Here is a 27430-nt window from a genome sequence, read left to right as displayed (position 1 = left end):
ATGGTCTTCAAATGTTCATCATCTCCTTGGGGTGTAGTCGTTGCCAAGCTGACAGATGTTGCAGGAAACCTGTACTGTTCTGAAGAAAGGCTAACCTTTCCAAAGTGGAAGGAGGCGGGAGGAGGCCCACCGCTCAGTGAAAAGATGACATTAAACTGGACAGTAAAGCACTCTTAGCATGCTGGATCTGAAAGGTGGTGTGATAACCTTGCCACAGAAGACCAGCCTGGGAGACGGCTCATCTTACTATGACTTTCCTTGCTCAGAGTGCAAGCTGGTTTTTAAACTAAATATTGGAATGACTATGGCAGTCCAAAGGTTGCTTATTATGGTTTCAAACCATCGTGGTTCTAAGTGGTAAGTTGCACACCATTCCCTTGGGGAATCGTGGGGAGTCCATTTGTACTCTCTCCCACGCTCAGACCCACTTTCCCTTTCAGTCCTCCTTATCGCACTTCATCTGTGTGAATGTGCATGCATGTACATAGACATAGAAAGACAAAGGCACACACAGACACACACATGTACACGCACGGATGCATGCATGGGGCAGGTTTTTCAAAGCTGACCTCACAACTGGGTGCAAACTTGCATTGCTCTTCTGCAGGCTAGATCCTTGACATTTCATTAAAAAAAAAAAAGCCACCCAACAGAAGGCTGAATACTGATTTATGATATAAAATAGGTTTGCAAAGCCTGGCCCACTCCAACAGAGCAGCAGCAAGCAGTCTGTGGTGGCTCTGCAGAGTCTTCTTGGTGGGCTCCCAGTGTCCACGAGGTAGGACTGGCTGACCACAGCACTCTGTCCTCTTCTTGAAGAGGAAACCTCTCTTCTTTAGCCCTAAACTCTATTTCTTACATTTCCAGCTCTAAACCTTCTGCTCAGAATCCATATGTTCCTCAGCACCAGTGTGACTGTTCATCATTTTTCCTGTGCCCTAGTTCACCCAATGTTTTGTCGGCTTTGCTGAGGGGTGACTCACCTAGTGTCTTCTTGTGGAAGGCAGGCAGATTAACTAATCTATCCATTTAGAGATTAACAGTAATGGGACACAAGGAAAATTATACCTCCAGCCTGAAAAACCTGCAATTGAGAAACCATTTTAGAGAAGAACACCTCCATTTATATCAATTATCTTGTTTATCAAAGACAATGAACTGCCGGCTGGTGGCAAAGAGGTTCAGGATGTGCAGCGGGGAATAATGGGGCCTGAGAACCTGGAGGCCGGTAGCCATTTGCCACTTCACTTGAGAAGGTGATGCTCATGGATCTGTTGTGTAACTTTCCCCACATTAACTTTGAAATGTCAAAAGCAGGCAGCAAATTGTTTATTATACAAAATGTCACATATGTAAAACACTCAAATATAAAATTATTATAACTGATCTCCCACAGAAATCCTGCCTTTCAGCTTTACAGCTTGTTTGTCAGTCTGGAGCTCAGTTTAATTGCCATTATGGAGGCTGTGTGTGCCAGGCAGTTACTGTCTGAAGAATAATGTTCTCTACATGCACCGTGTCTTCAGCCAGCTGAAAAATAAAAATGACATGATAGGAAAATCACTATTACGGTTTAAAGTGATATGTCCGATATGTCCTCAGAAGAATGGAGGATGCTGGAAGAGCAGTGTCATGAATTCTGATCGTGTTGTAGCCGAGACTGAGTCCAGACACTAACACTGCAATGCTGACTGAGGCAGCTAAACTAAGCAGACTGGGTATATACTGTCCAGTTTCTCCAGCTCTTCTGTGTGGACTTCAGGAGTTGAGTCTGAGGACCTGGCAAACGTACAGAGCCCCAGCCTGCTTCCTGGGCTGCCTATTATCCCAACCTTGCCACACTTGCCCTCTGGCAGTCTTGTTATGTTTAAGCTCAACTGACTCAGTTTCCCTCAGGAGCCATAAACATCAGCAATACAGGAGCAGGGAAGAATCTAGAAAGGATGCAGGAGGGGTAAAACCCAGCACCATGTGTCTATGAATGGCTTCTGGGGCACGGGAGGGCTCCTTGCTGTCTATTAGACACACTGTATATATCACAGTTTTTGTGACTAAGATGACTGGGTGACGACAGACACCAATGCGCTGAGGCTGCTGTGCAGCTGTCAGTGGCATGGCACTATAGAATCATGGCGTAGATCACAGTCATGAGAATATTGAGGCCCAGTTTGTACAGACCATAACACATGGGACAAGAGAAGTGCAAAGCAGATGCTGCATAGCACAGAGCAGCTCCGCAACTGTTAGCCTTACTGTTGTAAAACCATGTGCACATTAAGGAAATAATTAAACACACTAGCCCTATGGTTAAAAGGAGAAGGGACCAAGAGTAGGGCTCAGAGAGGAATTGTCAAAAGAGAAGGCCTTGCACAGGCTAGGAGTGTACATGCTGTGGCCTGAGGTCTGCCCTCAACACAACCCTGTACTTAGGATTCTTACTCAAAAACTGAACAACTCTCCCAAAAGCTACAAGCTAAGGTTCTCCCTTTTGCTCTAGATCAGAAACTTAAGGCGTGCAGAGATTATCTACTTCATGAAATGACTTTATTGATGCAGCCAGTTCTCATTAGTCACAAATGTATTAAATTCAAGATACGATGTCTTCCTTGTTATATAAAAAAATCAGCAGCAGAGTGGAAACAGGATGTGGTTGATCTAGTCCTCAAAACAAAGCATGGCACTCCATCTGTCCATCCTTCCATCTTTCCTTTCTCCCTTTCTTTGTCTATTTGTCAAGAATCCAGGAAATATTAGAGCGGTGTACACACGTGCGCACACACACTCACACACACACACACACACACACATACACACAGAGTCCCTTTTATTAAAAACAATATGAATAAATATATAGTTACAACAAAAATAGTCTACTCGATACAGTGCTTGCTCCAGCAGTTCTCAAATTGGGACAATACAGAGATCATCATGGCTGCTGTGCAAGCATGACAGGCAAATTCACAGTGTTTCTTTTTTTTTTTTCCTGTACAAGTAACATTTGGTCTTATTTTTACTAATTACTGTATGCAACTAAAAATTATTAAAAAAAAAAAAAAAAAAACCAGAGAAACTTAATACAGACCAAGAGAAGGAGGCAAGGAAGGCTTTTCTAGAGAAGAGACATAAACAGAAGATTCAAGTTAATAACAGACTTCCTGAGCAAAAGGGCAAGGCATGATGGGGTGAGGGTGAGGAAGACTGGCAAGTGCAAAGGCCCTGTGGTCTCTCCATGGGAAGAAGTGCTGCCGGGCTGAGCACAGAAAGCCAGGTTGAGGACTTGTACCAGATGAGGCAAATATGCTGGCACCAAACAATGCAGACCACAGCAAGGACTCTACACTTCACCCTGTGGGCAATGGAAAGCTAGATTCTGAGTCACAGTGCCTCTGATAGCTAACTCTGAGATGAACTAGAGATGGCATGGGAAGGCCAAACAGTTGACACTATGTAGAAGAGGAGGTTGCATCTTACCTTTTGTGACAAGAGGAAGACTTGTCATTTTGAAGATAGTATCAGTGTCAGTATCTGATCATGTATATATTTTTGTGTGTCTTCACAGCTCATGGAGGTTTCCCTGAGAGCTGCTTCCTGTTCTTTGTAACTGACAAAGCGGTACCAGAGAAAGTCTAGAGATGCTCCCAGGATGACTGAGTCAGAAGGAAGGAAATGGGGTTTTGAGCCTTCCTACCTATTGCTTGTCACCAAAGGCCATCACTATAGCTAAGTTGCAGCCATCCTGTCAGGGCTGTGGCTAGGGAACAGGCATTTGGCCCCTCTGCACTGTGGGACCTGCTGCAGGGGTAACATTTCTGAATGAAAATCTCAACTTATATTTGCTGGTTTACAGATTCATTTCTGGAGGACGCCAATGCGAACATTCTAACACTTCTGCATTTTTACATCTCACTTGAGTCCCTCACTTTTACACTCTACTTTATTACCATTTTAGTTGATTTCATCACAGTTTCATGGAAAACAACCTCACTGAAGACCATTTCCTGTCATTATGGGGGCAAAATTGCAGTCATGGCCCGCTTGAGCACTGGGTCGTTTTTATGATAATTTTACCATAGGTAATGTTGTGATTTTTAAGTACATTCGCTCCTGTAGCACTGTGCCGATTCCTGTCCTTAGTAAGATAAGTATCTAATGCAGCTATAAAAGAAACATACCCATCTCCACAATATTAATGAGCCAATAAATTCAAAAAGATTGCTGTGCCCCTGCCTGACTCACCTAACAGGCTCCCGTTTTCATGCCACTGCTTCATTTTACACAAAGCAGTGACCCACCCTCACCCTGTGGCGCAGGATTATGCAGCAGTAAGGGCCTACTGGGGTGGAGACCCCTCCCAAAACATTTACTGCAGCAAGCAATATGCTTCCACAGCCAGCAAACCCTAAAGTTTCCTGTGGCCCACAAAAGCACAGACTGCCTCATATGTTAGTAAATAAATATGCGATCTGTGGTAGCCAAAGGCTCCAGGAATCTTTTTTTGCCAATCTTCCCTCCCACTTACAAAGCGTCCCTTAACATGCAGACAGCATCAGCCTATACAGACTGATTATGTACAGTTCAATGGGCTCCAGGGTATGTAGCAGCCTGTGAGATCAGCACCATCAAACTAGTGAGCTCCATGCTAGCCCTGCTCGCTGTCATTCCTCACCCAGCCTCACACGGTCTAGACTCATCTGCAAACTCAAGCACACAGTAGCTGCTCTTTTGTACTCCACAGCTTCCAGCCAGGTTCTTCAGTACTAGGTTTATTCTGTAGGGTCATCAGGTGAGTCACCACACTGTAGGCCAGCACTTTGCTTCAGCCACAAAGAGGACAATTCAAACTGAACAAGCTACATAGATAAGAGTTCTGAGAAACTGGCCCTGACTGCCATTCAGCCATCTCTCTCCTTTAGAGAAGGTGACATAGGCTTAGTTTCATTAAGGGCCAGGAAGATGATTCCAATGGTAAAGAGCCTGAGACATGTAAACATGCGGAGCTCAGCACAATCTCCAACATCCAAGAAAAGGCCATGAGTGGTGACGTGCTGGGGCAGAAGGAGGTGGGTCCCTGGAGCTCACTGGGTAGCCAATCAGGACAAACTGATGAGCTCAAGGTTCAGTGAGATCCTGTTGCAAAAGCTAAGGTGAGGAGGTGATCACTGATATATGGCCTATGACACATCACATACACAGCTGTACATATCACCCCAACACAAACACACACACAAACACAGAGACACACTCACCTCTGCCCGTCTATATAAAGTGTTTCACATAGCCACTGAAAACATGTAAGTGAAAAAATATACTTTAAGGTATTACTGAGGAGTCCACATCATCAAGCTCTTCAGTTCGGCCTTCTTTATGTACTACACAGACTGAACGTGTTCATGTACTGAAGCTTCCACAATAGGGCCTTCAAAGACAAAACCAAGCTGGACATGGTGGCACACACCTATAATCCCAGCCTCAAGGAGGCAGAAGCAAGTGGATCTCTGTGAGTTCGAGGCCAGCCTCGTCTACAAAGCGAGCCCAGGACAGTCAAGGCTACACAGAGAAACCCTGTCTCAAAAAAACCCACAAAAAACAAACACAAAAACAAATAAAAAACAAAAAAAAGGCAGAACTAAGGTAAAATGATGGACCTTATTACATATGACCAGTGTCCTTATAAAGAAAGGAAGAGGCAAAAAAGGACACAGGGAAAGATGGCCAACTCCATGATGAGAAGAGGGCTGTCCAGAGAAAGTGAGTTTGCCAACACTCTGATCTGAGCTTCTAGCCTACAGAAGTGTGAGGAACTATAGGCCACCCTCCCGCTCAATTTATTGGATAACACACGTAAAGATACATATGCTAATATTTAATTTTAAAATATCAGCATCATTCATGTATATTTCTGCACTGTAAGTGGCTATACAGAAATTGTGACATGTGAGTGTGCCATGATCCATTCCACTGTGTCCTTACTCTGGGGCAACATGTAGCCCTTCCCCTTACTGGGTTACAATAAACAATATGCACTGAAAATATTTATAGAGGAAACATTTCTGAGTATTTCCTTGGAATAAATTACTAGTAGAAATAGTAAGTCAGGGTAATAGCGACTACTTTTAGGTCAATTTGACACAAGCTAGAGTCATTTGGGAAAAAGGACTCTCACTGAGAAAATGCTCCATAAGATTGGTCTGATATTCATTTTCTTTATTAGTGACTGATGGGGGAGGGCCCAGCCTATCGTGGGTGGTGCCACCCCTGGGCTGGTGGTGCTGGGTCCTATAAGAAAGCAGGCTAAGCAAGCCGTAAGCGACAGCCCTACACGGCTTCCGCTTCAGGTCCTGCGTCCAGGTTCCTTTCCTGCTTTAGTTCCTGCTCCGAGCTCCTTCAATGATGAGAACTGTAGGCCCAAATAAACCCATTCCTCCCCAAGCCGCTTTTGGTCATAGTGTTCCATGACAGTTAGAAACCCTCACTAAGGCGGAAACTGGTTACCAGGTCATGGAGTACTGCTGCAACAGACCTGATCACGTTGTTTTAGGGGAGAACTGTGGAGGGGTTTAGAACTTTGGGCAGGAAAATCCATTGAGTGCTCAGAGCTTACAGAGCTGTTGTGGGAACATGGAAGATAATGCTGAGAGTAGTGCATGTGATGGAGGCTTGGCTTGGGAGGTTTCAGAGGGAAGTCTGAGAGTCCTTAAAGACTTCATTGGGGCCATTTGGTATTTTGAGTTAAGACTCCATGGTTCTAGTCAGTTGATGCTGAAGAATTGGCCATGGCTAAGAAATCAGAACCACAAAAAAAAAGAAAAAGAAAAGAAAAGAAAAGAAAGAAATCAGAACCACTAAAGTAAAAGCTTTGCTTTCCTAGGACAATTGATTATGGTTGGCTAGAGCTAAGAAATTAGGAGTTATAAGGAAGAGACCAGCATTATTAAGGATCATATATCTCAGAGTACTCTTCTCAGGGTCAGCACATAGAAGCTGTGGTCTAGAGAGCTGAGGATCCTGTGGCAGCCATACTTGGCAATGTGTAAGAGTTACCCAAATGCTCCTGGTTTTGAACGCATGAAGGGGTCATAGGGAATAGCTACGGCTTGGGACTTCTGAGAGGTCAGGGTGAGGCCTTTGGTAAAAGGGCGACCTCAGTTGTAGTAGACATCCCAGTATTGAAGGGGTTCATGGAAAGAAGTTGAGGCTAGGCATCATGTAACAGGGGTCAGAGTCCCTGAAGAGAGCCCTGTAATAGAGTACAGCCCAGTTGCAGCAGAAGATGCCAGTATTTTGGAGATATCAGTGTCTTGGGACAACTAGCCAGGACAGCAGCAGCTGTGGAGTGCAGGAGCCTGAGCCTAGCAGTCATCTGTGCATACCAGGGGGAGCTGTTTCAGGGCCTAAAAAGCCCAGAGGATCCTGAGTGGCTCAAGCACTGAACCTCTGGTCCTGCTGAATTTTGGTTTTGTTTTGATTATAACTGTGCCTTGGTTCTTCCCTCTAGGGATACTAAAATATTTAACTTGTGTTTTGATTTTAAAGGAACTCAGTTAAGAGATTTTGTAATTTTAGAGAGACTTTGGATATTTCAAAGATACTCAATTTTTATAAGATGTTTGAATTCTTAAAGACTGTGGAGCCTTTAAAAGTTGGAACATTTTAAATTGCAATATTAGTATTAATATAGCATCTTGGGGATAACAAGAAAGGAAAAGTTATGGCTTAATAAGTGATGTGCTTGTGTATCAAGTTGACAAGGGGTCAATTGTGCTGGCCAGTTTTTATGTAAAATTGACAGAAGATAGTGTCTTCTTGGAAGAAGGGATCTTAATTGAGAAAATACCTCTATAGGATTGGCCTGTAGGTAAGTGTAGGGCATTCTCTCAACTAATGGTTGATGTGGGGAGACCCAGCTCACTATGGGCAGTGTCATCTCTTGACAGGTGACCCTGGTGGAGAGGGCATGGTTGAGCCAGCCCTGAAGGTGAGAGGATGGAAGAGCTGGCCCTGCCACTCATCTGTCCTTAGGTGGCATGGGTTCAGGGATAATGTCCTCTTCCCCTCCACACCTGCAGTAGTCAGAAGAGCTGGCCCCAAGGCCATAAGAGTGGAGAGCTGGCAGGAGAGGGGGGCCCTACACCTTGACTAAACAACAGAGTAGAACTGGCCCTGGTGGATGGGGAGTGAGTAAGTCCGCCTGAGGAAGTCAGGGCAAGAGAGCTGGTCCTGCCCCTCAAACCAGATGCAGCACTTGGGAGAGTGGTCCCTGCACCTCAACTAGACAGCACAGTGGTGCTGACTCTGGAGGCGAAGGTGTGGATAAGCCAGCCCCAAGGGCATGGGAACAGGAGAGATGACCCTGCCTCCTGACAAGGACAGCACTGGGTGGCCTAGGTGGAGCAGTGCTGGAGAACTTGCCCTAGTGGTACAGGAGAGCTGGAGGGTTGAGCAGCTTAGCTACCACCCAGGCCCAGATCCAGGGCTTTAAGTTGGCCCACTCCAAAATCTACATTATCTATGAACAGTTGGGGCCTGTGAAAGGGATGGTTCTGCTGATTCAAAGCTGCAGGATCTCTGTAACACAGGGCAACAGCAGGAAAGCCAGGAGAAGTCCTGATGAGGACCCAATATTGGTAGTGTCATAGAAGCCAGAGACTTAAAACCTGATCAATGACTCACTGCAGTAAACATTTGTAAGTCAAGTTGTATGGACAGAGGGGTATATTGTAGCACATACTGTGACACCCTACAGCTTCCACAGCAAGATATTTTCTATGCTTTGTTTTATTGTTTTATTTGCGTGGTTTTTATTTTTGGGGGGAGGTTGGCCAGATACAAGGGGATTGGGAGATGAGTGGGACTGAGGTATACAATGTGAAACTCACAAAGAATAAATAAAAAGAAAAGAAAGAAAGAGGGCAGGAAGGGAGGAAGGGAAGGAAGGAGAGGGGTGGAGAAGTAAGCAAGCAAGCAAGCTGGCTGAGCAAACCACGAGGAGCACGTCATTAAGCAGCATTTCTCCAGGGTCTCTGTCAGTTCCTGCCTCTAGGTTCCTGTCTTGAGTTCTTGCCCTGACTTCCCTCAGTGTTGGAGTGTGACCTGAGAGGGGGCAAGATGAAATTAACCCTTTCTTTCTCAAGTGGTTTTTGGTTATGGTTCTTTATCATAGTAATGGAAAACCTAGAACAAGGATATATTTAAAAGACTCTGCCACATTGTCTTCAGGAAGATTTGACCACCACACATGTCAGTCACACAGTGCTGCTCTTGTCTCAGCATCCTCAGTAAGGGGCTCATTGAAAACTGTCCCTGACAACAAGATTCTAGAGTCAAACTTGACAAGCTTATTTTCAAGTTCATTGGAAAAGAACATTTGAAAGAATAGCCTAACCATGACATAAAAAATAGCTCATAAAATAGCACAGCTATAATGATTGTGTAAAACTATAATATATGCTTTTTTTCAATGAAATTAAAGACTAAAGAATTTCAAAATAGCTATTCATATATTTTAGAACTAAAGGTTAAATCTCCACCCCAAACCAAGCACAAATAAAAGTTTAAATGGATTAAGATGGAGATGCCAAACACACACCCCAAGAATGGCAGCACTATAACTGACCTCTAACCACTTCTGAAGTGTGGGCAGGGTGGAGGAGGGCTGTGTGTTCTGAAGTGAATCATACAATCTAAAAGCAAGAAAACAAATGACTGACAGATATGATTGATACAAAATCCAAAATTTCTATTTCTTTCTTTTTAAAGAAGGCAAGAGACAAAGGCTCTATTTTAATGACTGATACACGTGAGGCCACAGCCGGGCCACTATGTCTCTTCCTCCTTGGATAGGGTCTTGAGGTGCTCCACCAGGCACTTGCATGCTTCCTTGGTCTTACCCCTACTTTTTTTTTCTTTCCCCAAGACAGGGTTTCTCTGTGTAGCCTTGACTGTCCTGAACTCGCTTTGTAGACCAGGCTGGCCTTGAACTCACAAAGATCCGCCTGCCTCTGCCTCCCAAGTGCTGGGATTGAAGGCGTGCGCCACCACACCTGGCTAGCCAGCCAGGGGCTTCTTGCGGGCCTTGTCTGCCTTCAGCTGATGTTATGTGCTCCATGAAAATCCACTTGTTTTTGAACATATTCCCTCTGACCTTCAGGTACAGGCTGTGGTACATACGGTGGCCAGTCTTCTTGGATTCTCCGTATCTCCTCAAGAGCAGGCACAGGATCCTTATCCTTCTCATTCAGGTCACCTTCTCAGCCATGCGGCCATTGGCAGTGCCCTTCCGCTTCCCTATGCCCACATGCCTACCCTTCTGTCAAGCCAAGACGTTTTTCCGGCCAGGAATGGACAGTCACAGGCTTCAGGAGGACCAGTCCATCTTTTAATCAGCTTCCTGATTTGCTGATGGGAGTTGGCATTGGTGATTTCTTTGGTCTCACTGGGGTCCCACCAGACCTTCTTTTTTCACCAGCAGAGGACACTAGAGGCAAGCCTCTTCTGTAGGCTGAGCATACTCATGGCTGTGGATGCAGCAGCAAAAGGAAAGGAAAGCCAGAATCCAAACTTTCTGTACGACAAAGACAGTATAAAGACCTAATTCAAAGTCTAGGAGTTGTTTGCAATATATGTAAAAGGCATGGAATAAATGTCCATAATGTACAAATTATGAGAAAAGCTAAGTAGTCAGAGGAGAAAGTAGGGGAAAAAACATGTGATGAGGAAATTCATTTAAAAAGAGAAATGGGGCTGAAGAGATGGCTCAGGGGTTAAGAGCACTTGCTGTTCTTGCAGAGGACTTGGGTTTGGTCCACAGGACCCATATCTGGCAGCTTACAGATGTCTGCAACTGAAGTTCCAGGAGATCTGATGCCCTCTTCTGATATCCATGGCCAATGCATACTCAAGTATATAAGTCCACATTCACACACCAACTTTTATATAAAATTGTTAAAACTTAAAATATTTAAGGGGAGGCAAGAAGCATAAAAAGATATTCAATTCTAGTGATAACTAAAATGAATCAAAGTTAAACAGAAATATTTTTATATTACTGAATATACTCTTATATTGTTTGTATTTTTTAAACTGTAAATTAATAATTTATAATTATATGAATTTAAGTGGTACCAAGTAGTGCCATGGTTTATTAATACAAATTAATTAAGTTAAACCAGCTACTATTTTTTTAATTCAAATATTTAACTTTTTTGAAATGAACAACTTTTAAATTTCCTCCTTGCAATTTGAAGTTTATAATAATTAACTATATTCACCATGCTGGGCAATAGGAAAAAGCTGCTCTTTCTGCCTCAGACTTTACAGCCTTTGGCAATCACTTCCTCCCTCTCTCACAGCCTCCTTAGCCACCACCCCTGCTCAGTCTCTGTGAGCTCAGCCTGCTGTATCCACAGGTGAATGATGCCTTTTCTATGCCTACTTTGCTCTGCCCAACATGATCTCCAGCCCCAACCATGTTGTCACGTGACAGGATTCATGTGTAACGTGAGTGTAATCTATCACATGTGTATGTTCCATTTCATGGGAGCTGCAGGCATCTCTTAAACTGACTTGAAATCTCTTGAGCAAATCCTCAGAAGTCAGATTGTATCAGACACTAACTTAGTTTTGATAGAACGTCCATGGTTTTCCTCAGTGCTTAGTCACATTCCTGCAGATAACCCTTATCAATACTTACTTTTTTAATCTTGATAACAGCTATCCTGACAGGGGCTAGCCATATCTCACTGGCTTTGAATTTACATTTCACTAAAACATAGGACTGAAGCACCTTCTTCTGTTAGCTATTTGTATTTCTTCTTCTGTGACTGTCCACTTGGGTCCCTGGTACAGATTTTTTAACGCTTGGGTTTTCGTTTTCCTTGCTTTTTCCTTACTCAAGCTCCTCCTCATACATTTTGGGCATCATCCCTATCTGGCACACAGCTTCTCAACGCTCTCCGCCACCTGAAGGCCATCTCCACACACTGGAAGGCCATCTCCACACACTGGAAGGCCATCTCCACACACTGGAAGGCCATCTCCACACACTGGAAGGCCATCTCCACACTGGTAACTGTTTACTTTGACTTTTCAGCTCCATGTAGTTTCACTTACCCCCTTTTGCTTTTCTTCTATTCATTTTGGGGATTAAGGAAAAAAAACTCATAACAACATCATCTAAATGGGTTCCTAGTTTCTCTGCCTGTGCACTGCTACCCTGACATGTTCTCTCTATTGGTTTTATAGTCTCTGATCTTCTGTCAAAATCCTTAATTTCTCTCCAGTTGCTTTGTGTGGCTGTGACGTGGGTTCACTTTCATTCTTCTGCATGTGGACACCCAGTTTCCCCAGCCCACTTACTGACGACTCTTCACATTCCATAGAACGCGTAAATCAAGGTCAAGCAGAGTCTACTGGCCACGGAAGTGTTATCAGACCTTCCCTATGCTGTATTCCCCTTCATCTCCCAAACATGTTAAAAATAATGACACAGAAATCCCAGCACTCAGGGAGGCAGATCTCTGAGTTTAAAGCCAACCCAGTCTACAAAGCAAGTCCAGGACAGCCAAGGCTACACAGAGAAACCCTGTCTCGAAAAACAAAAGCAAAAAAACCCAAAAACAAAACAAAAACAAAAAAAACCCAACCAACCAAACAAAAAAAACCCAAAACAACAACAATGACAAGACACAGAAATAAAGGAAAGAGTAGTCTGGTGATTGCTTAAGTCTTCTCCTATCATGAAACCCAGGGTATAGAGTGATGGTCGACTGAGCCTGCAGCGATGAATAAGAGCGCTCCTTTCCCTACTGCATACACTGGGCACAGAGGTAAAAACCCAACCGCCTGTACACACATGGCCTCCTCTCCAGGTTCTTCACTCTCTACTAGTAACTGTCTCTCTTCTCCTCCCTCCCCCTCTTGCCTATATGACAGCTTTATGCATCTGGAATCTGCTCCTGCATCAGCAGCAGGCACCCTTCAGGATGCAGTGTAAGCTTTAATACATGATGGCAACAGTCCTCCTTGTTCACTCACTTTTCTTTTCTTACTTCAGTGTCTGGCCTAACAACCTTTTAACTTCATGTAAAACCTTAGCTTAGTGGACCATGAGCCTTTTCAGCAATAGCATTGACAATCTATGGCAGCTTCCCTTGCTTTGCTGTAACCCACGTACCTCATGCTCTCACCACCAGATGTGGCAAATGCTTTGATTTATGACTTTCTTTCGTTCTGTGGCATATAACCACTTCCACACAGAAACATGTTCTGGGGCACAAAGTGACCCAGTGGGAACAGTTCTGCCTGAGAAGTGAGTAACATGCTGAGCACTGGCGATTCGTGTGTGTGTGTGTGTGTGTGTGTGTGTGTGTGTGTGTATTGTTTTTTTTAAAACCTCCCTTCTACTCCATAAGGTCTAGCCTGGTCCATGTCCTACAGCAGGGGCTCTTCTACACCACCCCCTCAGCCTAGGCTTGGGCTCCTGTTCCCTTCAGTCTTCCTATTCCACCTGCTGACACCTCCCAACACACAACTCACTTCACTGTGCTGCTGCCTCTTTAAGTCATCCTCGTCTATCAGCACATAAGATCCTCCCAGGAGAAACTGCACCTGTGTCTCCTCACCCCAGTGCCTAAGGCACACTTGGCAGACTCTTAATAAATGTCTGCTTAATGCCACTGGTTTACAGTGGCTCAAGCATTTAAGTTTCACTGACAGAACGAGCCCTCACATCTAGTTTGAGCAACTGGTCTGGGAAGGAAGAGGCCCTGGCCCACCACAGTGGAAACTCACTGGCGGCATCCTCGGAAACCATCTGCATGGAAGTCCGCAGGGCCCCCTGCCAAGCCCGGAGCAGCTCCTAGTCACTCTCATCTTCAAATACTAATGTATGTCCCCAAGCCCAAATCCGTGTTTCTGTGGCAGAGGACACATTTCTCTAAACCAAGCTATGAAGCATACAAGCTATGATGCATCATAGTTTAATGGGTGCAAACATCCTTGGTGGCCTGATTTCCAGCTGTTTGCTTTCCCAGAAATTTTACAGCATTTCCAACATTCCGTTACAATCCCCAAGCACCTTCAAGTCAGAGTCACAGCCACAGCCCACCTACTCTACTTCCTGCTTCAGTTCCTCGGAGGGAAATACGTGTTACCCACTTTTGTTGCTAGATAAACCAGCATTTTGTTATGCTTCATAATGTGCTCAGTTCAAGATCCAACTCAAAACTCCGTTCTTCACAAAGCACTATCTTAGCAGCAACGTAAATATGGTGAGGGCTCCCTCATCTCACAACTAAACACCTAACCTTTCCCACAGTCTGTCTGCTGGTCTCCAAGCTGTGAATTCCCGGCTTTGTCAAGGTGCCTACCAAGCAGCTTTGAGTAAGACGGTAAACTTCTTGTAGAAGCCTTACAGCTCTCAAACTCCCTTTACCAGCCTGACTTCTGGTTCTGCCAACAGAAGAAGGGTGGGGTGGGTGGGGGGGGTCGGTTCTCTTGGTGATGCTGAGAGCAGCAGAGGTAGGAGCAGGCCTAAGCTTTTGGTTTACTGGGGCAACTGCTAACTAGGAACCACAACAGCAAGCCACTGGTCTCCCTGGCCCTGTGCAGGCAGACACACAGGGGCCACTGGACTCCCTGGCCCTGTGCGGGCAGACACACACGGGCCACTGGACTCCCTGGCCCTGTGTGGGCGGACACACACGGGCCACTGGACTCCCTGGCCCTGTGTGGGCAGACACACAGGGACCACTGGACTCCCTGACCCTGTGTGGGCAGACATACAGGGGCTACTGGTCTCCCTGGGCCTGTGCGGGCAGACATACAGGGGTCACTGGTCTCCCTGCCCCTGTGCGGGCAGACACAGAGCTGCCACTGGTCTCCCTGGCCCTGTGTGGACAGACACAGAGCTGCCACTGGTCTCCCTGGCCCTGTGCGGGCAGACACAGAGCTGCCACTGGTGTCCCTGCCCATGTGTGGGCAGACACAGAACTGCCACTGGTCTCCCTGCCCCTGTGCGGGCAGACACAGAGCTGCCACTGGTCTCCCTGGCCCTGTGCAGGCAGACACAGAGCTGCCACTGGTCTCCCTGCCCCTGTGCGGGCAGACACAGAGCTGCCACTGGTCTCCCTGGCCCTGTGTGGACAGACACAGAGCTGCCACTGGTCTCCCTGGCCCTGTGTGGGCAGACACAGAGCTGCCACTGGTCTCCCTGGCCCTGTGCATGCAGACACACAGGTACCACTGGTCTGAAGATGATGGGATCTCCTTCTATCGATTTAAATGCTTTAAAGAAGTCTGGATTCTGAGAAATGCAAATCAAAACGACACTGAGATTCCATCTTACACCCATCAGAATGGCTAAGATCAATAACTCAACTGACACCACATGCTGGAGAGGATGTGGAGAAAGAAGAACACTCCTTCATTGCTGGTGGGAATGCAAACTAGTACAACCACTTTGGAAATCTATCTGGCGCTTTCTCAGAAAAATGGGAATAGGGCTTCCTCAAGATCCCAGCTATTCCACTCCTTGGAATATACCCAGAAGATGCACTACCACACAACAGGGACATATGCTCAACCATGTTCATAGCTGCCTTATCATAATAGCCAGAACATGGAAACAGCCTACATGTCCCCTCAGTAGAAGATAGATAAGAAACTGTGGTACATTTACACTATGGAATACTACTCAGCTATTAAAAACAAGGAATTTCTGAAATTTGTGGACAAATGGATTGAACTAGAAGTGATCATAATAAGTGAGTTCACCCAGAAGCAAAAAGAGTTAAAATGGTATACACTCACTTATATCGAGACACTAGTCCAAGGGGTACGTCCCCATGAAAAACTTTACCTACCAGGAAAGTGGGTCAGAGGGGAGGACATCCTATTGAGACTTTAGGTCTGAGAAGCCTGGGAGAATAAGGAAATAGAAGGATCCAGAGGGTCCTGGAAAACTACAGGTGGGTCTGGGCCCTGGGGTCCTCCTCAAATTATGGCACCAGCCAAGGAAAATATAGGCAGTAAACTTCGAACCCCTACCCAGACTAGCCGATGGACGGGACATTCTCCACCGTTAAGTGGAGAAGGAGATCTGACTTTCACACAAACTCTGGTGCCCCATATTTGACCATGTCCCTTGGATGGGGATGCCTGGTGGCACTCAGAGGAAGGATAATAGGTCACCAAGAAGAGACTCGATACCCTATGAGCATATACAGGGGGAGGAGGTCCCCCTCAGGCACAGACATAGGGGAGGGAAATAGGGGGGAAGCGGGAGGGAGGGAGGAATGGGAGGATACAAGGGATGGGATAACAACTGAGATGTAATTTGAATAAATTAATAATTAAAAAAAGGAAAAAAAAATAATTGGAACAGGCACAATAAACATCTTCAAAAAAAAAAAAAAAAAGTCTGGATTCTGAACCTGGCCCCAAGCTCTAGTAGCATGTGTCATGGAGCACCAAGAGCACGAAGGGCGAGGAAGGCGGGGACACATGACAGCATGCACTTTCCAAAGCACAGAGACTGGGATAAGGGAGACCAGATTTGTGGAATGCTGAATACTGCCCTAACACCAGCTAGTGCTCACTGTTCCCCTAGGGCTTCTAAGAGCTAGCCTATTCATCTAGAAGGCTCATAAGAGAAAGCTATTTAAAAAATAAAAAAGAAATGCAAATGGCCCTTAAGGATATAAAAAGCAGCTCAATTTCTCTCATAAGAGAACTACAGTTAAACTGCCGTGAGGTCTATCTCTTACCTAAACTAGTGAAGCCCCTCCAGTGTGACAGCACACCCCACGGGCACAGCTGTGGGAGAGCAGCCCACTGTAAACGCCAATGAAAGTCTGCACAAACTATTTTCTCCATAAAGGTGAGCTTGAACGTATTTAGCAAAACTCCATCCATATTCCCCCTTGGACTGTGAAAGCCCTCTTGTAGGAATCAGTCCCAAAAGTGTAGTGGCAAAAATAGAAAAAGATTAAGGTAATCAGAACCATTTGTAGGAGCAAGACTGAAAACAATACAAAGAGGTCATCAACAGAGAACTCACTAAACGGACTTGGTTCATCCACAGAGTACATGAAGCTATAAAATAGATGAACAGTGTGTTTCTACATCTTAGCTCTAGCATAAGCCTTAAGTACTATCAACTGAAGCTCCCAGAAAAAAAGCTGCACGCATACTAAAGATTCTATGAGGCTGACTAGCTGATCAGAACTTCCTAATTATGGAGAGTTAAAGTGTAGATCCAGAGCAACATTTACCCTGGGCAACGTCTGTTTCCTTTATAGTCACTCATTGCCTGTCTCCATGTCTAGCCTAACATCCTGCCGACTACCAGGTGAAACTTCTCATGTGAAATGTCACCTTGACCTTTGCCCCACCTGTCTGTGATGCTTCCTTCAGTGCGTGCTGTAAGTTCTTTCTGGGGTTCAGACTCCTTGGTTCAGGCCCTGGTCTGCTGGTTCAGTCTATTGTTGGCTTCCCTCTTACTATGTTCAGAGCATTTGGTCAGAGCACTCTATCACTAGCATTCAGGCCTTTATGCAGCCTGACTTCCCTAAATTTAGAAATTCTAGGGCTGCCTGAACATACAGACTCTGACAGGTGAAGGAGTCAGGCGAGACTCCTCAGGGCACGTGATGACTTCACTGAAAGCTTATGACAACATATCCATTGCTTTCAACTGCAAAGCATGGTATGCTGCCATAGGCTTTCTATGAAGACTCACATGGAGGCTGTGCAGCCACTGTGTGAGCCCCTTATATTTCTGTGAATATACAGGATAAATTTGAGACACTGTGAGAGGGGCCACCCTTGAGGCTAGTATTCTCATTAGTGTAGCATACATCTGATCAAAAACATATACCCTACACCAGCTATTATAGAAGGTTGCAATTTGGGCGGGGGTGGGGGGGGGACACACTAATGTGGGAAATTGAAACTCAAGGAAAGAGAAAGTGTTTGGTAGTCAAGCTAGTCTTATGTTTGACAGTTCTGGAAATCTAACCTACAAGTATTGTTTAATGGTGAACAACTCATATTTATTTTTAAAATGGACACTAAAAGTCTTAGGATTCTCTGGGATTTGCTAACGAGTTTCCATAGCCTTACTCATCAACAAAGCAGGTTTTTCTGACTTTTATTTAAAATGCCCATTTTTAAGGGTATACCCTGCTCTACCAATTAGTACTTAAACTGGAAAAATATTATACTAGGTCTGTACAACAGGCTTCACTCCACTGGGTTTCTTAGATGAAATTGCCTCCTTGTCTTTGAGGAGTGTACTCTGGCTCTGGTTTAATGTAGCTGTGTGGCTGTGCTGTTTGTCTACCTGTGCTCAGGGCAGCGTCAAGTTTACATGCTGGTCTGGGCATCACTTCTGTCTACTGCTCTGTTAGTCATGTTAACAAGTTAGATTATCTAATACTAGATAGTCTTACTGAAAAACACAATTTAGAGGGTCTTACTTAAGACCCACAACTACAACAAGAAGTTTTATAAATCTTAATTTACTGCCCTTTTATAAACTTGGATCATCACTTCTATTTATATCTTTAAGTATGCTTTGATTTTTGATATGAAGTTTATATCACCTTCTGCTTTAATGCTTATATCAATCACCTTGGTCTATCAGTGTGATGTTTCTGATGACTACCTGTAGACAAATGTCATGTGATGTTTTCATGATAAAATTCCTGCCAAGAAAGGATGTAATTAAGTCAACACTCATGTAAGCATACTCAATATTCCTTCCAGTTCATACTGCTACAGGAAGTTCAAGTATCCCCTCATCTAGCTAAGGCGGCCCCAGATGCTGGGCCTGGCTACCTGTCCCCAGATGCTATGAGAGGTGTAAATAATGCTGCAGGGCAGCGGAAGAGGATGACACCAATGTCACTGCACTGGAGAAGCTACTACAAGGACCAAGCAAGCCCAAGTGCATTTTTAGGGTGTTGATATGAGCTTTACATTTAAATAGAAGCCAGAAGTGGTGGTGTAGGCCTTTAATTCCAGAACTTGTGAGGTAAGGGCAGAGGGACCTCTCTGAGTTTCAGACCAGCCTGCCCTACCTAGTGAGTCCTAGGACAGCCAGGGCTACCTAGTAAGATGCTATCTCAAAAGAAAGAAAGAAAGAAAGAAAGAAAGAAAGAAAGAAAGAAAGAAAGAAAGAAAGAAAGAAAGAAAGAAAGAAAGGAAGGAAGGAAGGAAGGAGGAATAAAATGTAAGTAGAATTAAACAATAACAAAAATCATCAGGGGTAAGAGTGATATAATTAAACAATCCTGGCCAAGATTTCTAATTTATTTTATGTATATGCACATGTATGTGAGAATGTGCTCTTGAACCACAGAGCAATTGTGGAGATCAGAGGACAAGTTGTAGGAGTCAGTTCTTTCCTTCCACCCTGTGGGTCCTGGGGTAGAATTCAAACGATCAGGCTTTACTTGCTGAGTCATCTTGCTGTCCCACAGATGTAGTATTTGGGGGGGCGCAGGAGTGTGTGTGTGTGAGGGCTTTTGGGGGGTGGGGACAGAGGCAGGATCTCCTTCTGTAGCTCTGGCTGGCCTCATGGAGATTCCCCTACCTTTGCCTCCTAAGGACCTAAAGTCCTTTGCTGTCTGAGGGGACAGACAAGCTACTCTCATATGGAGGATTAGTTGTCTGGGGTGGTTTTTCTGTTCTTGAAATCCACAGTGATTGAAGATTTAGGACAGTCACTTATCTCTGCGCCTTCAGCTTTGGAGAGGGGATGAAGCGGGGCAGATGAGCGGGCATTCTGAGTGATCAACACGCTGACACACAGTAGGTGGGACTCGGACCCCAGAGCAGGAGAAGACACTGAATGAAGGCCGAGATGTCAGACTTTTACCCTGGCAGCTGTGCTGTGTGGGCCCAAAGGAGATGTCAACATTCTGTGGCAAGGGATAGCTCTGAGTGCCTGTTAAATCTTTATCAAGTTTGCTGGTAGCAGAAAACAGAATTTTCACTAGGACTCTTAATGTTTTCTGGCTACGTTTCAGATGCAGCTTCCTGGGTTTTCACTTACAATATAAAAAGTAATTTATTAAGAAAAAATAAGACCAAAAGGAACTATTAAGCACAAGAATGAGATATAAAAATTATAGTCATAGTATAGACAGATAGATAGATAGATAGATAGACAGACAGATAGACAGATACAGATAAATAAAGGGGTTAAAGGGAAAGAAAGGCAGTGCTTTTATGTGAGAAAGGATTTTATCTACTAAAACAAGACTTTTATCCAAAAGTAAAAGGTGTTTCAAAAGCAGAAAAGGTGAAGCTAAAATTAGAAGGCTAGCATATATTGTAAGATTTGTGAGAGATTTGTAGAGAGAATGTGTGAATGATTAAGTTCACTATAATTAAAAGTTATTAAAAATTTGTAGGGTCCAAATTAAATGCAATGATATAAAAGTAAGATTTGACTTTCTGCTCACAACAGCACACTGTGCATCAGCAAAACAGCAACCAAAAGGCTGAGAGAACAAGGATCCTGCAATGTGTCCCTTATGGCTGCAGTCCAGGGTGTAGTGAGTAGCACGTAAGCAAGCCTGCATGTTTCCCCACTGGGTTTCAAGGTTCCTCCTATAAGAAAGGCAGTACCTTAGCAGTAAGAAAAATTCTGTTAGAGGAAATTATTTCTACTTGGTGTATTCCTGCTAATGCATGCAGTGACTGTGCTACTCATTTTAATAGACAAATATTAAAGTATACTTGTAAATTATGGCCTGTGTGCCCTGTCATGCTGGATTTTTTTTTTTTTTTTTTTTTTTTTTTGGTCATGCTGGATTAAATCAACAAAGGGCACTAAAAAAAAGTGACTGTCAAAACTGACTAAAGCTTTTGACTCTTATCAAAGACACACCCACTAATTCCACTAAATCTAAGTGCTTGCTTGCTCTCTCGTTCTTCCCCCCTTTGAAAACATCAATTATCTCCTACTAAAAAAAATTACTAAGCATCCAACAAAAATAGACAAAAGTACCATATGATCTATGCTGTCTGCTATAGGGAGACATAACACACTACTACAAATTTCACAAAATGATAACTGAGCCATCAAGACAGTGTACACAGGTAGTTCAAGCCCTTGAGAGGAGGAGGCAGGCAAGAGGATCCAGAGTTCAAGTTCATTTTTATCCACAATGTAAGTTCTAAGGCAGTCCCAGATACTTTAGACAGTGTTTCAAAAAAATAAAAATAAAAATAAGGTAAAATAAAATGCACAAAAATACAAACAAAAAAGTAAAAACTATTACTGAGTCTTTCTATAGGGAGCTCCCAAGATATGAATAACTTAGCTAAAACCAAGTGCTTTCCTCAGTCAGAAAAAATATCATATCCAATACCCACCACTCCCTTCCCTCTTCAGACTCAACAGAAAGGACTTGTAACTACCTGGCTGTCTTAGCTACTCCTTTATTGCTGTGATAAGATACCTTAGACCAAGGCACCTTATAAAAGAGTTTCTTGGGGCTCATGACCCAAAAGGTTGGTCTATGGTCATCAGGACCCATGGCAGCAGGCAGGCAGGCTGCTAGAGCAGAGGCAGAAAGCTGTGTCCTGATGCGCAAGCACGAGGCAGGAGAGTGCGAACTGGGAATGGTGTGGGCTTTTGGATCTTCAAAGCCTACCTCCACTGGCACACCTCCTCTGACAAGGAGGCTCATCCTAATCCTTCCCAAACAGTTCCAAAAACTGGGGGCCAAACATTTAAATATAGGAGGTCAATGGACCCATTCTCACCCAAAGTGAGACTGCTTGCTACAAAACTTGAATTTGACTCTTAACTTTTATTTCTACCAACAGGCCAACTTCTCTGAGAACCCTTCTGCAGGGACTTCAGCTCCCACTCTGGCTACAGCTGAGTGCTCTGAGTAACTGCACTCAAGCTTGTGCAAGGGCTGCCGACGGCTTAGCAGGTAAGAGCATGTGCAGCCAGTTGTGGACACTGGATTCAGGTCTTAGTACTTGCACAACAAGACAGACATGTAACCGCCTGTGCCTCCCGTTCTGCGGATCTAACGCCCTCTTCAGGCCTCTGTGACACCCACATGTGTGAATATGCTCAACCAGACCAGCACATAAATAAATAAGCAGATCTTAGAAACTCCTTTGACAACATTTCTATAAACCTTGTCTCTTTTGCACCGTATCCCTTAAATCTTTTCACAGTGAGGTGTGTTTTTAAAAATTGTATAAGCTACTTGTAATTTTTATTGGTATGGTTTTTAAAACTATAAAAAAACCAATGCTGATATTTTTTACTGTGAAACTACAATGAGGACGATATTATGGTCTCTTATTAATCATGTTTTTGCTATGACCATTTGCTTATCGCTAAGACTTTCTACTTTATTAAAACTATAACATTATATTAAAAAGTTCAAACTTTTCACTATCTTTACCAAAAAATTCCTCAGTGCTAATGTAATACTGAGGGGAGGGAGTTGATTTTAGATTGGATTTAATTTGAAATCTTCTAACATAATTCCATTTTTCAGGTACTGGCCTCTATGGGCACCAGGTACACATGTAGTGCACAGACATACATGCATACAAAATATCCATACATATAAAAATAATAATAATCTGGTGGGGAGGAAGTTGTAGATGGCTAAAACTAAGTTGGCTGTGAGTTGGCAGGGACTAGAGTCTTCGAGCGAGTGACTGTGTGATATTCAGAGAAGTGAGAGTAAATGCTGGGCCTGGCTATGGAAACTGAGCCCTTGGCAAAGGCATAAAAGATGACAAGGCGGAGCATGAAGAAAGGCCATGTTTGGGAGGTCGGGAACTTGTGAGACAGCAGCTGCTTCTGCTCTAATTATTCCTTCCATGCCTCACTAGTTAGCATGTTAGGATTTCCTGCAACTTTTCCTAACATAGAGGTGATGTCACCCCAGACCCACTCTGCCAGCAGAGAATGCATCACAGCAAGATCCACAAGCAGTCAGCAAGTGAGACAGGGCTGTGGCTGCAGCAGTAGCAAAGGGGTGGGGTGATCCACTAGGGACACTCCCAGGGATTAGGAACTGTTCACAGTGGAAGCCTTCCCACTAAGCCATGCAGGTGTTGCAGCATGCTGAGGGAAACTCATCAGAAGTGGGGGAGGGGCAGGCATGATGCCAAATACCTATAATCCCAGCACTTAGAGACAGAGACGAGGGGATTATGGGTTTGAGGGTCTACAAAACCGAACACAGCAGAAACAAGCCTCTCCCCCGAGTGAAACAAAACAAAACAAGCAAAAACAAAAAGGGAAGAGACTCTTTGGTGGACAAAGACTACATGCTGCGTTAATACCGTCACCTTTGTTGTACATCGCTTCCTACCATCATGACATGTTTTACCACTAAAATCTGACTTAAAAGAACACAAATGTTTTAAAGTCATTTTTAAGGCCTGGAGAAGAATAGTTAGAAGACCCCGAAGAGCTAAAGGAAGACTGAGAACCGAGAAAGAATCCATGAATCCACAGCTACAGGAGGTGCTGACGCTCTCTTAGCCACTCTCAGTGACTTTAGTGTTTTCCTATTTCTCTCCGGCCATGGCAACCTGAGGTCTAGTGAGCCATCTCTAGGAGGTTTCATCTAAGAGATTCACCTCTAGGCACATCTGATCCCCTGGGCCCCAGCAGTGTCCACTCTTTCTTGGGCAGTACCAGCAGGATGGCTGGCGAAGGCTGAGGGCTGCTAAACCGTATCTGATGTAATCAACATGGAAATCTGTCCATTACTCCATCAAAGAGCCCATAAGCTAAGCAACGCTGCATGTCAAACCCAGGGTAATGAGATCCCTGCCTCCTTCACACCACCACCACCTCCCTCTCTGCCGTCCCAGGCAGCTCTGAGCTATGATGATGACCCAGGAGGGCCAGAGTGGATCCCACCATTGTAGGTCGCCTGCTGCTACGTGCATATACACAGTGCCCACTCACACTGCTGCTATTTGGCTGAGGGACAATGACACACATGGGACTGCGGTGCTCTATGCAGTCACACTTGTAAACCTCATAGAAAAGGGCTTGAAGCATTTGACCAGACACGGAAACAACTTCTTGCATTTTCAATCTTCTCCCATCACCTGACATGCCTGAGACTGTTACAGCCTCGGACAAAGCTGACTGGATCAGCTTCGACTAAACACGCAGACCCAGAACACATGCTTCACCACAACAGATACCAAGTTTTGTTCTTTTTAATGGCCTCTCTACCAAATGGGCCTGTTTCTTAGGTAGTTAGAGTATCAACAAACTTATTCTTCCTCCAGTATGAAGGGGCCTGATTTACATCGGTGCAACATGTGTAAAATGGAATCCCTGGAGCTGACATGAAACTACACAGGTTGTGACTCTGCAGGCTTTGGTTCCTCAGATCTTCATCAGCAAGGCTTTTCGTGACTGCACACAGTGAGGTGGCCATAGAGCTACACACCACACAGAATTAGAAGACAAATGACACCACACAGTGCTTCACATTTGTTAATTTTCAAATTACTTGAAAGTCACAAAAAAAAGCACTATTATTCAATTTTTAAAGTTACATCAGTGGTAAAGTGAAAAATAAAAAATTATTTGGGTTGAGTTCTAGAAGCATTCTTCTCATGGAAAACTTTCAGGTCCTGATGCTTCTGTAAGTTATGAGGGAAACACAGCAGGTTGGGGAATTTTAGGCCCCTACCATTCAAACGTCATTGTAAGTTGTACTCCTTTTTCTTGTTACTGTCATGCCATGCTTAGATGTGTCCCAACATGGGCGAGAAAACAGAGTTCTCTCTCAAGGGCACAGAGCTCTATTTTAGGTAAGGCTAGGCAAAAGCACAGCTCAACATACAGTGAGTTATTTTTCAAAAGAAGCTACAGTGAAAATACAGAGTGAAGAATCCCACAAGCCTAGCTATACAGGAGGGTAGGAAATACCCAAGGGCAAGGGGGAAAAGGCACTCTCGATACTGCCAAGGCCCAGGCCAGGGATGGACTGTACACAATGGGCCATATAATGTGTGACACAAGAGAAAACAAGCACACAAGCCCAGAACTAGAAACACCCATGGGACACACCAGCCAGGCTACTCCCGCCGCTCTACAGTAGCTCAGCATTCCAGTCTTACTCAACTTATAGACTGGAACTTTCTTACGGGTAATTTGGCTGAGCAGAGTAAATCCAGACTGGCATGTGTATGAAAACATTCCCACAGGTACACAGCTGTTCATATTTCATAAAAGCCAACATGCCTTCATAGGCTTGGGAATTATGGCCATTGATCAGTATCAGGGAGACGGTCCCCCCAAGCCTCACCTACCAGCAAATACAGAGAACCTTCTCTGCTATCAAGAGCATTTCTACTCTGCAGATCTGAGCAACTTCCCAAATGCTTCCGATTCTTAGCTACAGCATAATATTCGTATTTGTTTCCTTTAAGTCTACTTAGCTTATTATTTTGAATTCTTCTACAAATAAAGGCTATTCTCTCTGCCACTCAGCCACACAGTGTTCAAAAATGAGCTAAAGTTCCTAATCAGAGCTGATGAAAAGAAAGTATTAGAGTAAGAAAATACCTGAAGGCAAAGTATCTAAGTATATATGCAAAAACGCTATTGCGGTACTTACCTATCAGGCCCTTCTCCAGGGTGAAGGTTTTGTTTGTAAACATACATTCAAAAGCCACAATGTGGAAGATCTTGTTCACTGTGTTATGAGTCCCAACTATTCGAATATACCTGAGGGTGAAAAGAAAGCACAGCTGTTGGAGGGAGCTCTGCATAGCCGTGGTAGGCACACTGTCCCAGACTCAGAGTAAAAGGGGCTTTGAAAATCTCAAGCCAACCTCCTGGGCCAGCTCATGGCCATGGCATTTCACAGGGAACTAAGCAAAACTCAGATATGACGTTCCTAGAGATCATACCAGGTATCATTTAGTTCAAGTCCTGTATGTCAGAACAAATATAAATCCATGAGACATTTACCTTGGAGAATAACAACCAGCTTCTACCTGCTACATGTCTAGGAGTCTATCTGGGTACATGTGTAAAACTACAGGAAAAATCAAATGCTTTCAGCTCCAAGAGCTTCCATCCATTGCAGCAAATGCATGAAATCAATACTGCTTCCCCGTCCACACACATAAACCACTGAAAACCACTATGAATAGCTTTTGTTTCAGCATTGCTCCCAAGTCCCAGCTACGAAGTTAAGCCTGTACTTAGGTCAGCCCCCTAGCTCACTGCTGGCGAGCCTGCTCTGTAGAGAGGACCCAGCCTGCTCTGCAGCCTCCCTCAGGCCCCACGGCTCTGCCATCTGCACATGGGCAGGTCTGGAGTGTCTTGGCCTGTTCACTCTGTCCATTTCCCTAGAGACTTCCTCTCCAACAAACAAGCATTAAACCTTGGAGTGACTTGCTCCCTTAGCTCTAAAAGGGCGGATAGTTCACAGGTTAATGAAGACACAAACTCAGTCTTCTGAGTGTCACACAATTGTAAAGGGAATGTGCTCTGCACTATCTTACTATAATTCAAAGGAAGAATCATGAAAAATAACTAGATTAACCAAGAACACTCTTGCAAATTACGAACTATGCACTCTGAGGGACAGGGGCAAATGAGAGAACAGATTTAAATTAGGAAGTGGCAGGCTGAGCAAAGTTTCACTAAAACCCTCCCTCTGCATGTAGAGCAACCTTCGATTTAGATGATAGAATTTTACTTCTGAGTTAATTGCTGTTCACTAATTCCATAATTTCGTAACATTTCTCACCACTCCAAACTAACTGTGCAATGTAAAAAGACTGTTTGAAGCCGTCACATGAAGAGGGCTCTTGCACCATGGCCTATCTTCTTCCGTTTCTTCCAGCCTGAGCCCCATGGCATTCCCTGTGCACTTCACTTAGCCACCTGCTCCTTGACATGAGCCCATCTCTCATCTTCATAATCCATATTAACGGGTCTCCTGGACTAGTTATTCAGTGTGCTTAGACTTACTGCAGGGTGACACCTTCTTCCCTTGCTGAGACCTGGCCACTGCTCCTCCTGCCTCCAGGTTCAAGGGAGGTTTCCTTGATTTCTGCAGCCTCAATTCAGACAAAGAGGGCTGAGATAATCAGGTTTTCTTTTGGCTTTGGTTTTGCCAGGGAGTCCATTTAAAGTCAGTTATTAGTGGTCTGGGGAGAAGAGACTGTGTTGTCATTTACTGTTGCCAGTCACAGTCTCCTTGGTGCTTTCTGGAAGGGAAGGGGTGTGCCAAACCTGGCATCCAGGCCTGAATCTAATTTTGGTCATTTCCTGTAACCACAGGAGCTCAACCAGCATAGCACTTTCAACCAACCGCATTTGGCCAAGGCCTCCTGAGTGCTGCTTTCTGCAACCTTAGAGGGGCAGTTTGGTGGAATCTGATCATATTCTGTG

The 27430-nt window shown here is 44.4% G+C and overlaps 1 protein-coding gene across 1 annotated transcript in view; it reads right to left on the bottom strand.

Annotated features, from left to right (window-relative positions):
- Positions 1 to 27430, bottom strand: part of Btbd9 (BTB domain containing 9) — a 367740-nt gene that overhangs the window by 97964 nt on the left and 242346 nt on the right. Inside the window, exon 7 of the mRNA XM_051153392.1 lies at positions 25641 to 25750. Within this exon, the coding sequence (XP_051009349.1) occupies positions 25641 to 25750 (110 nt within the window). The remainder of the gene's footprint in view (positions 1 to 25640; positions 25751 to 27430) is intronic.

This window comes from Acomys russatus, chromosome 11 (genome assembly GCF_903995435.1).
Source record: "Acomys russatus chromosome 11, mAcoRus1.1, whole genome shotgun sequence".
NCBI classification, from domain to species: domain Eukaryota; kingdom Metazoa; phylum Chordata; class Mammalia; order Rodentia; family Muridae; genus Acomys; species Acomys russatus.
This window is presented reverse-complemented; position numbering and strand designations above follow the sequence as displayed.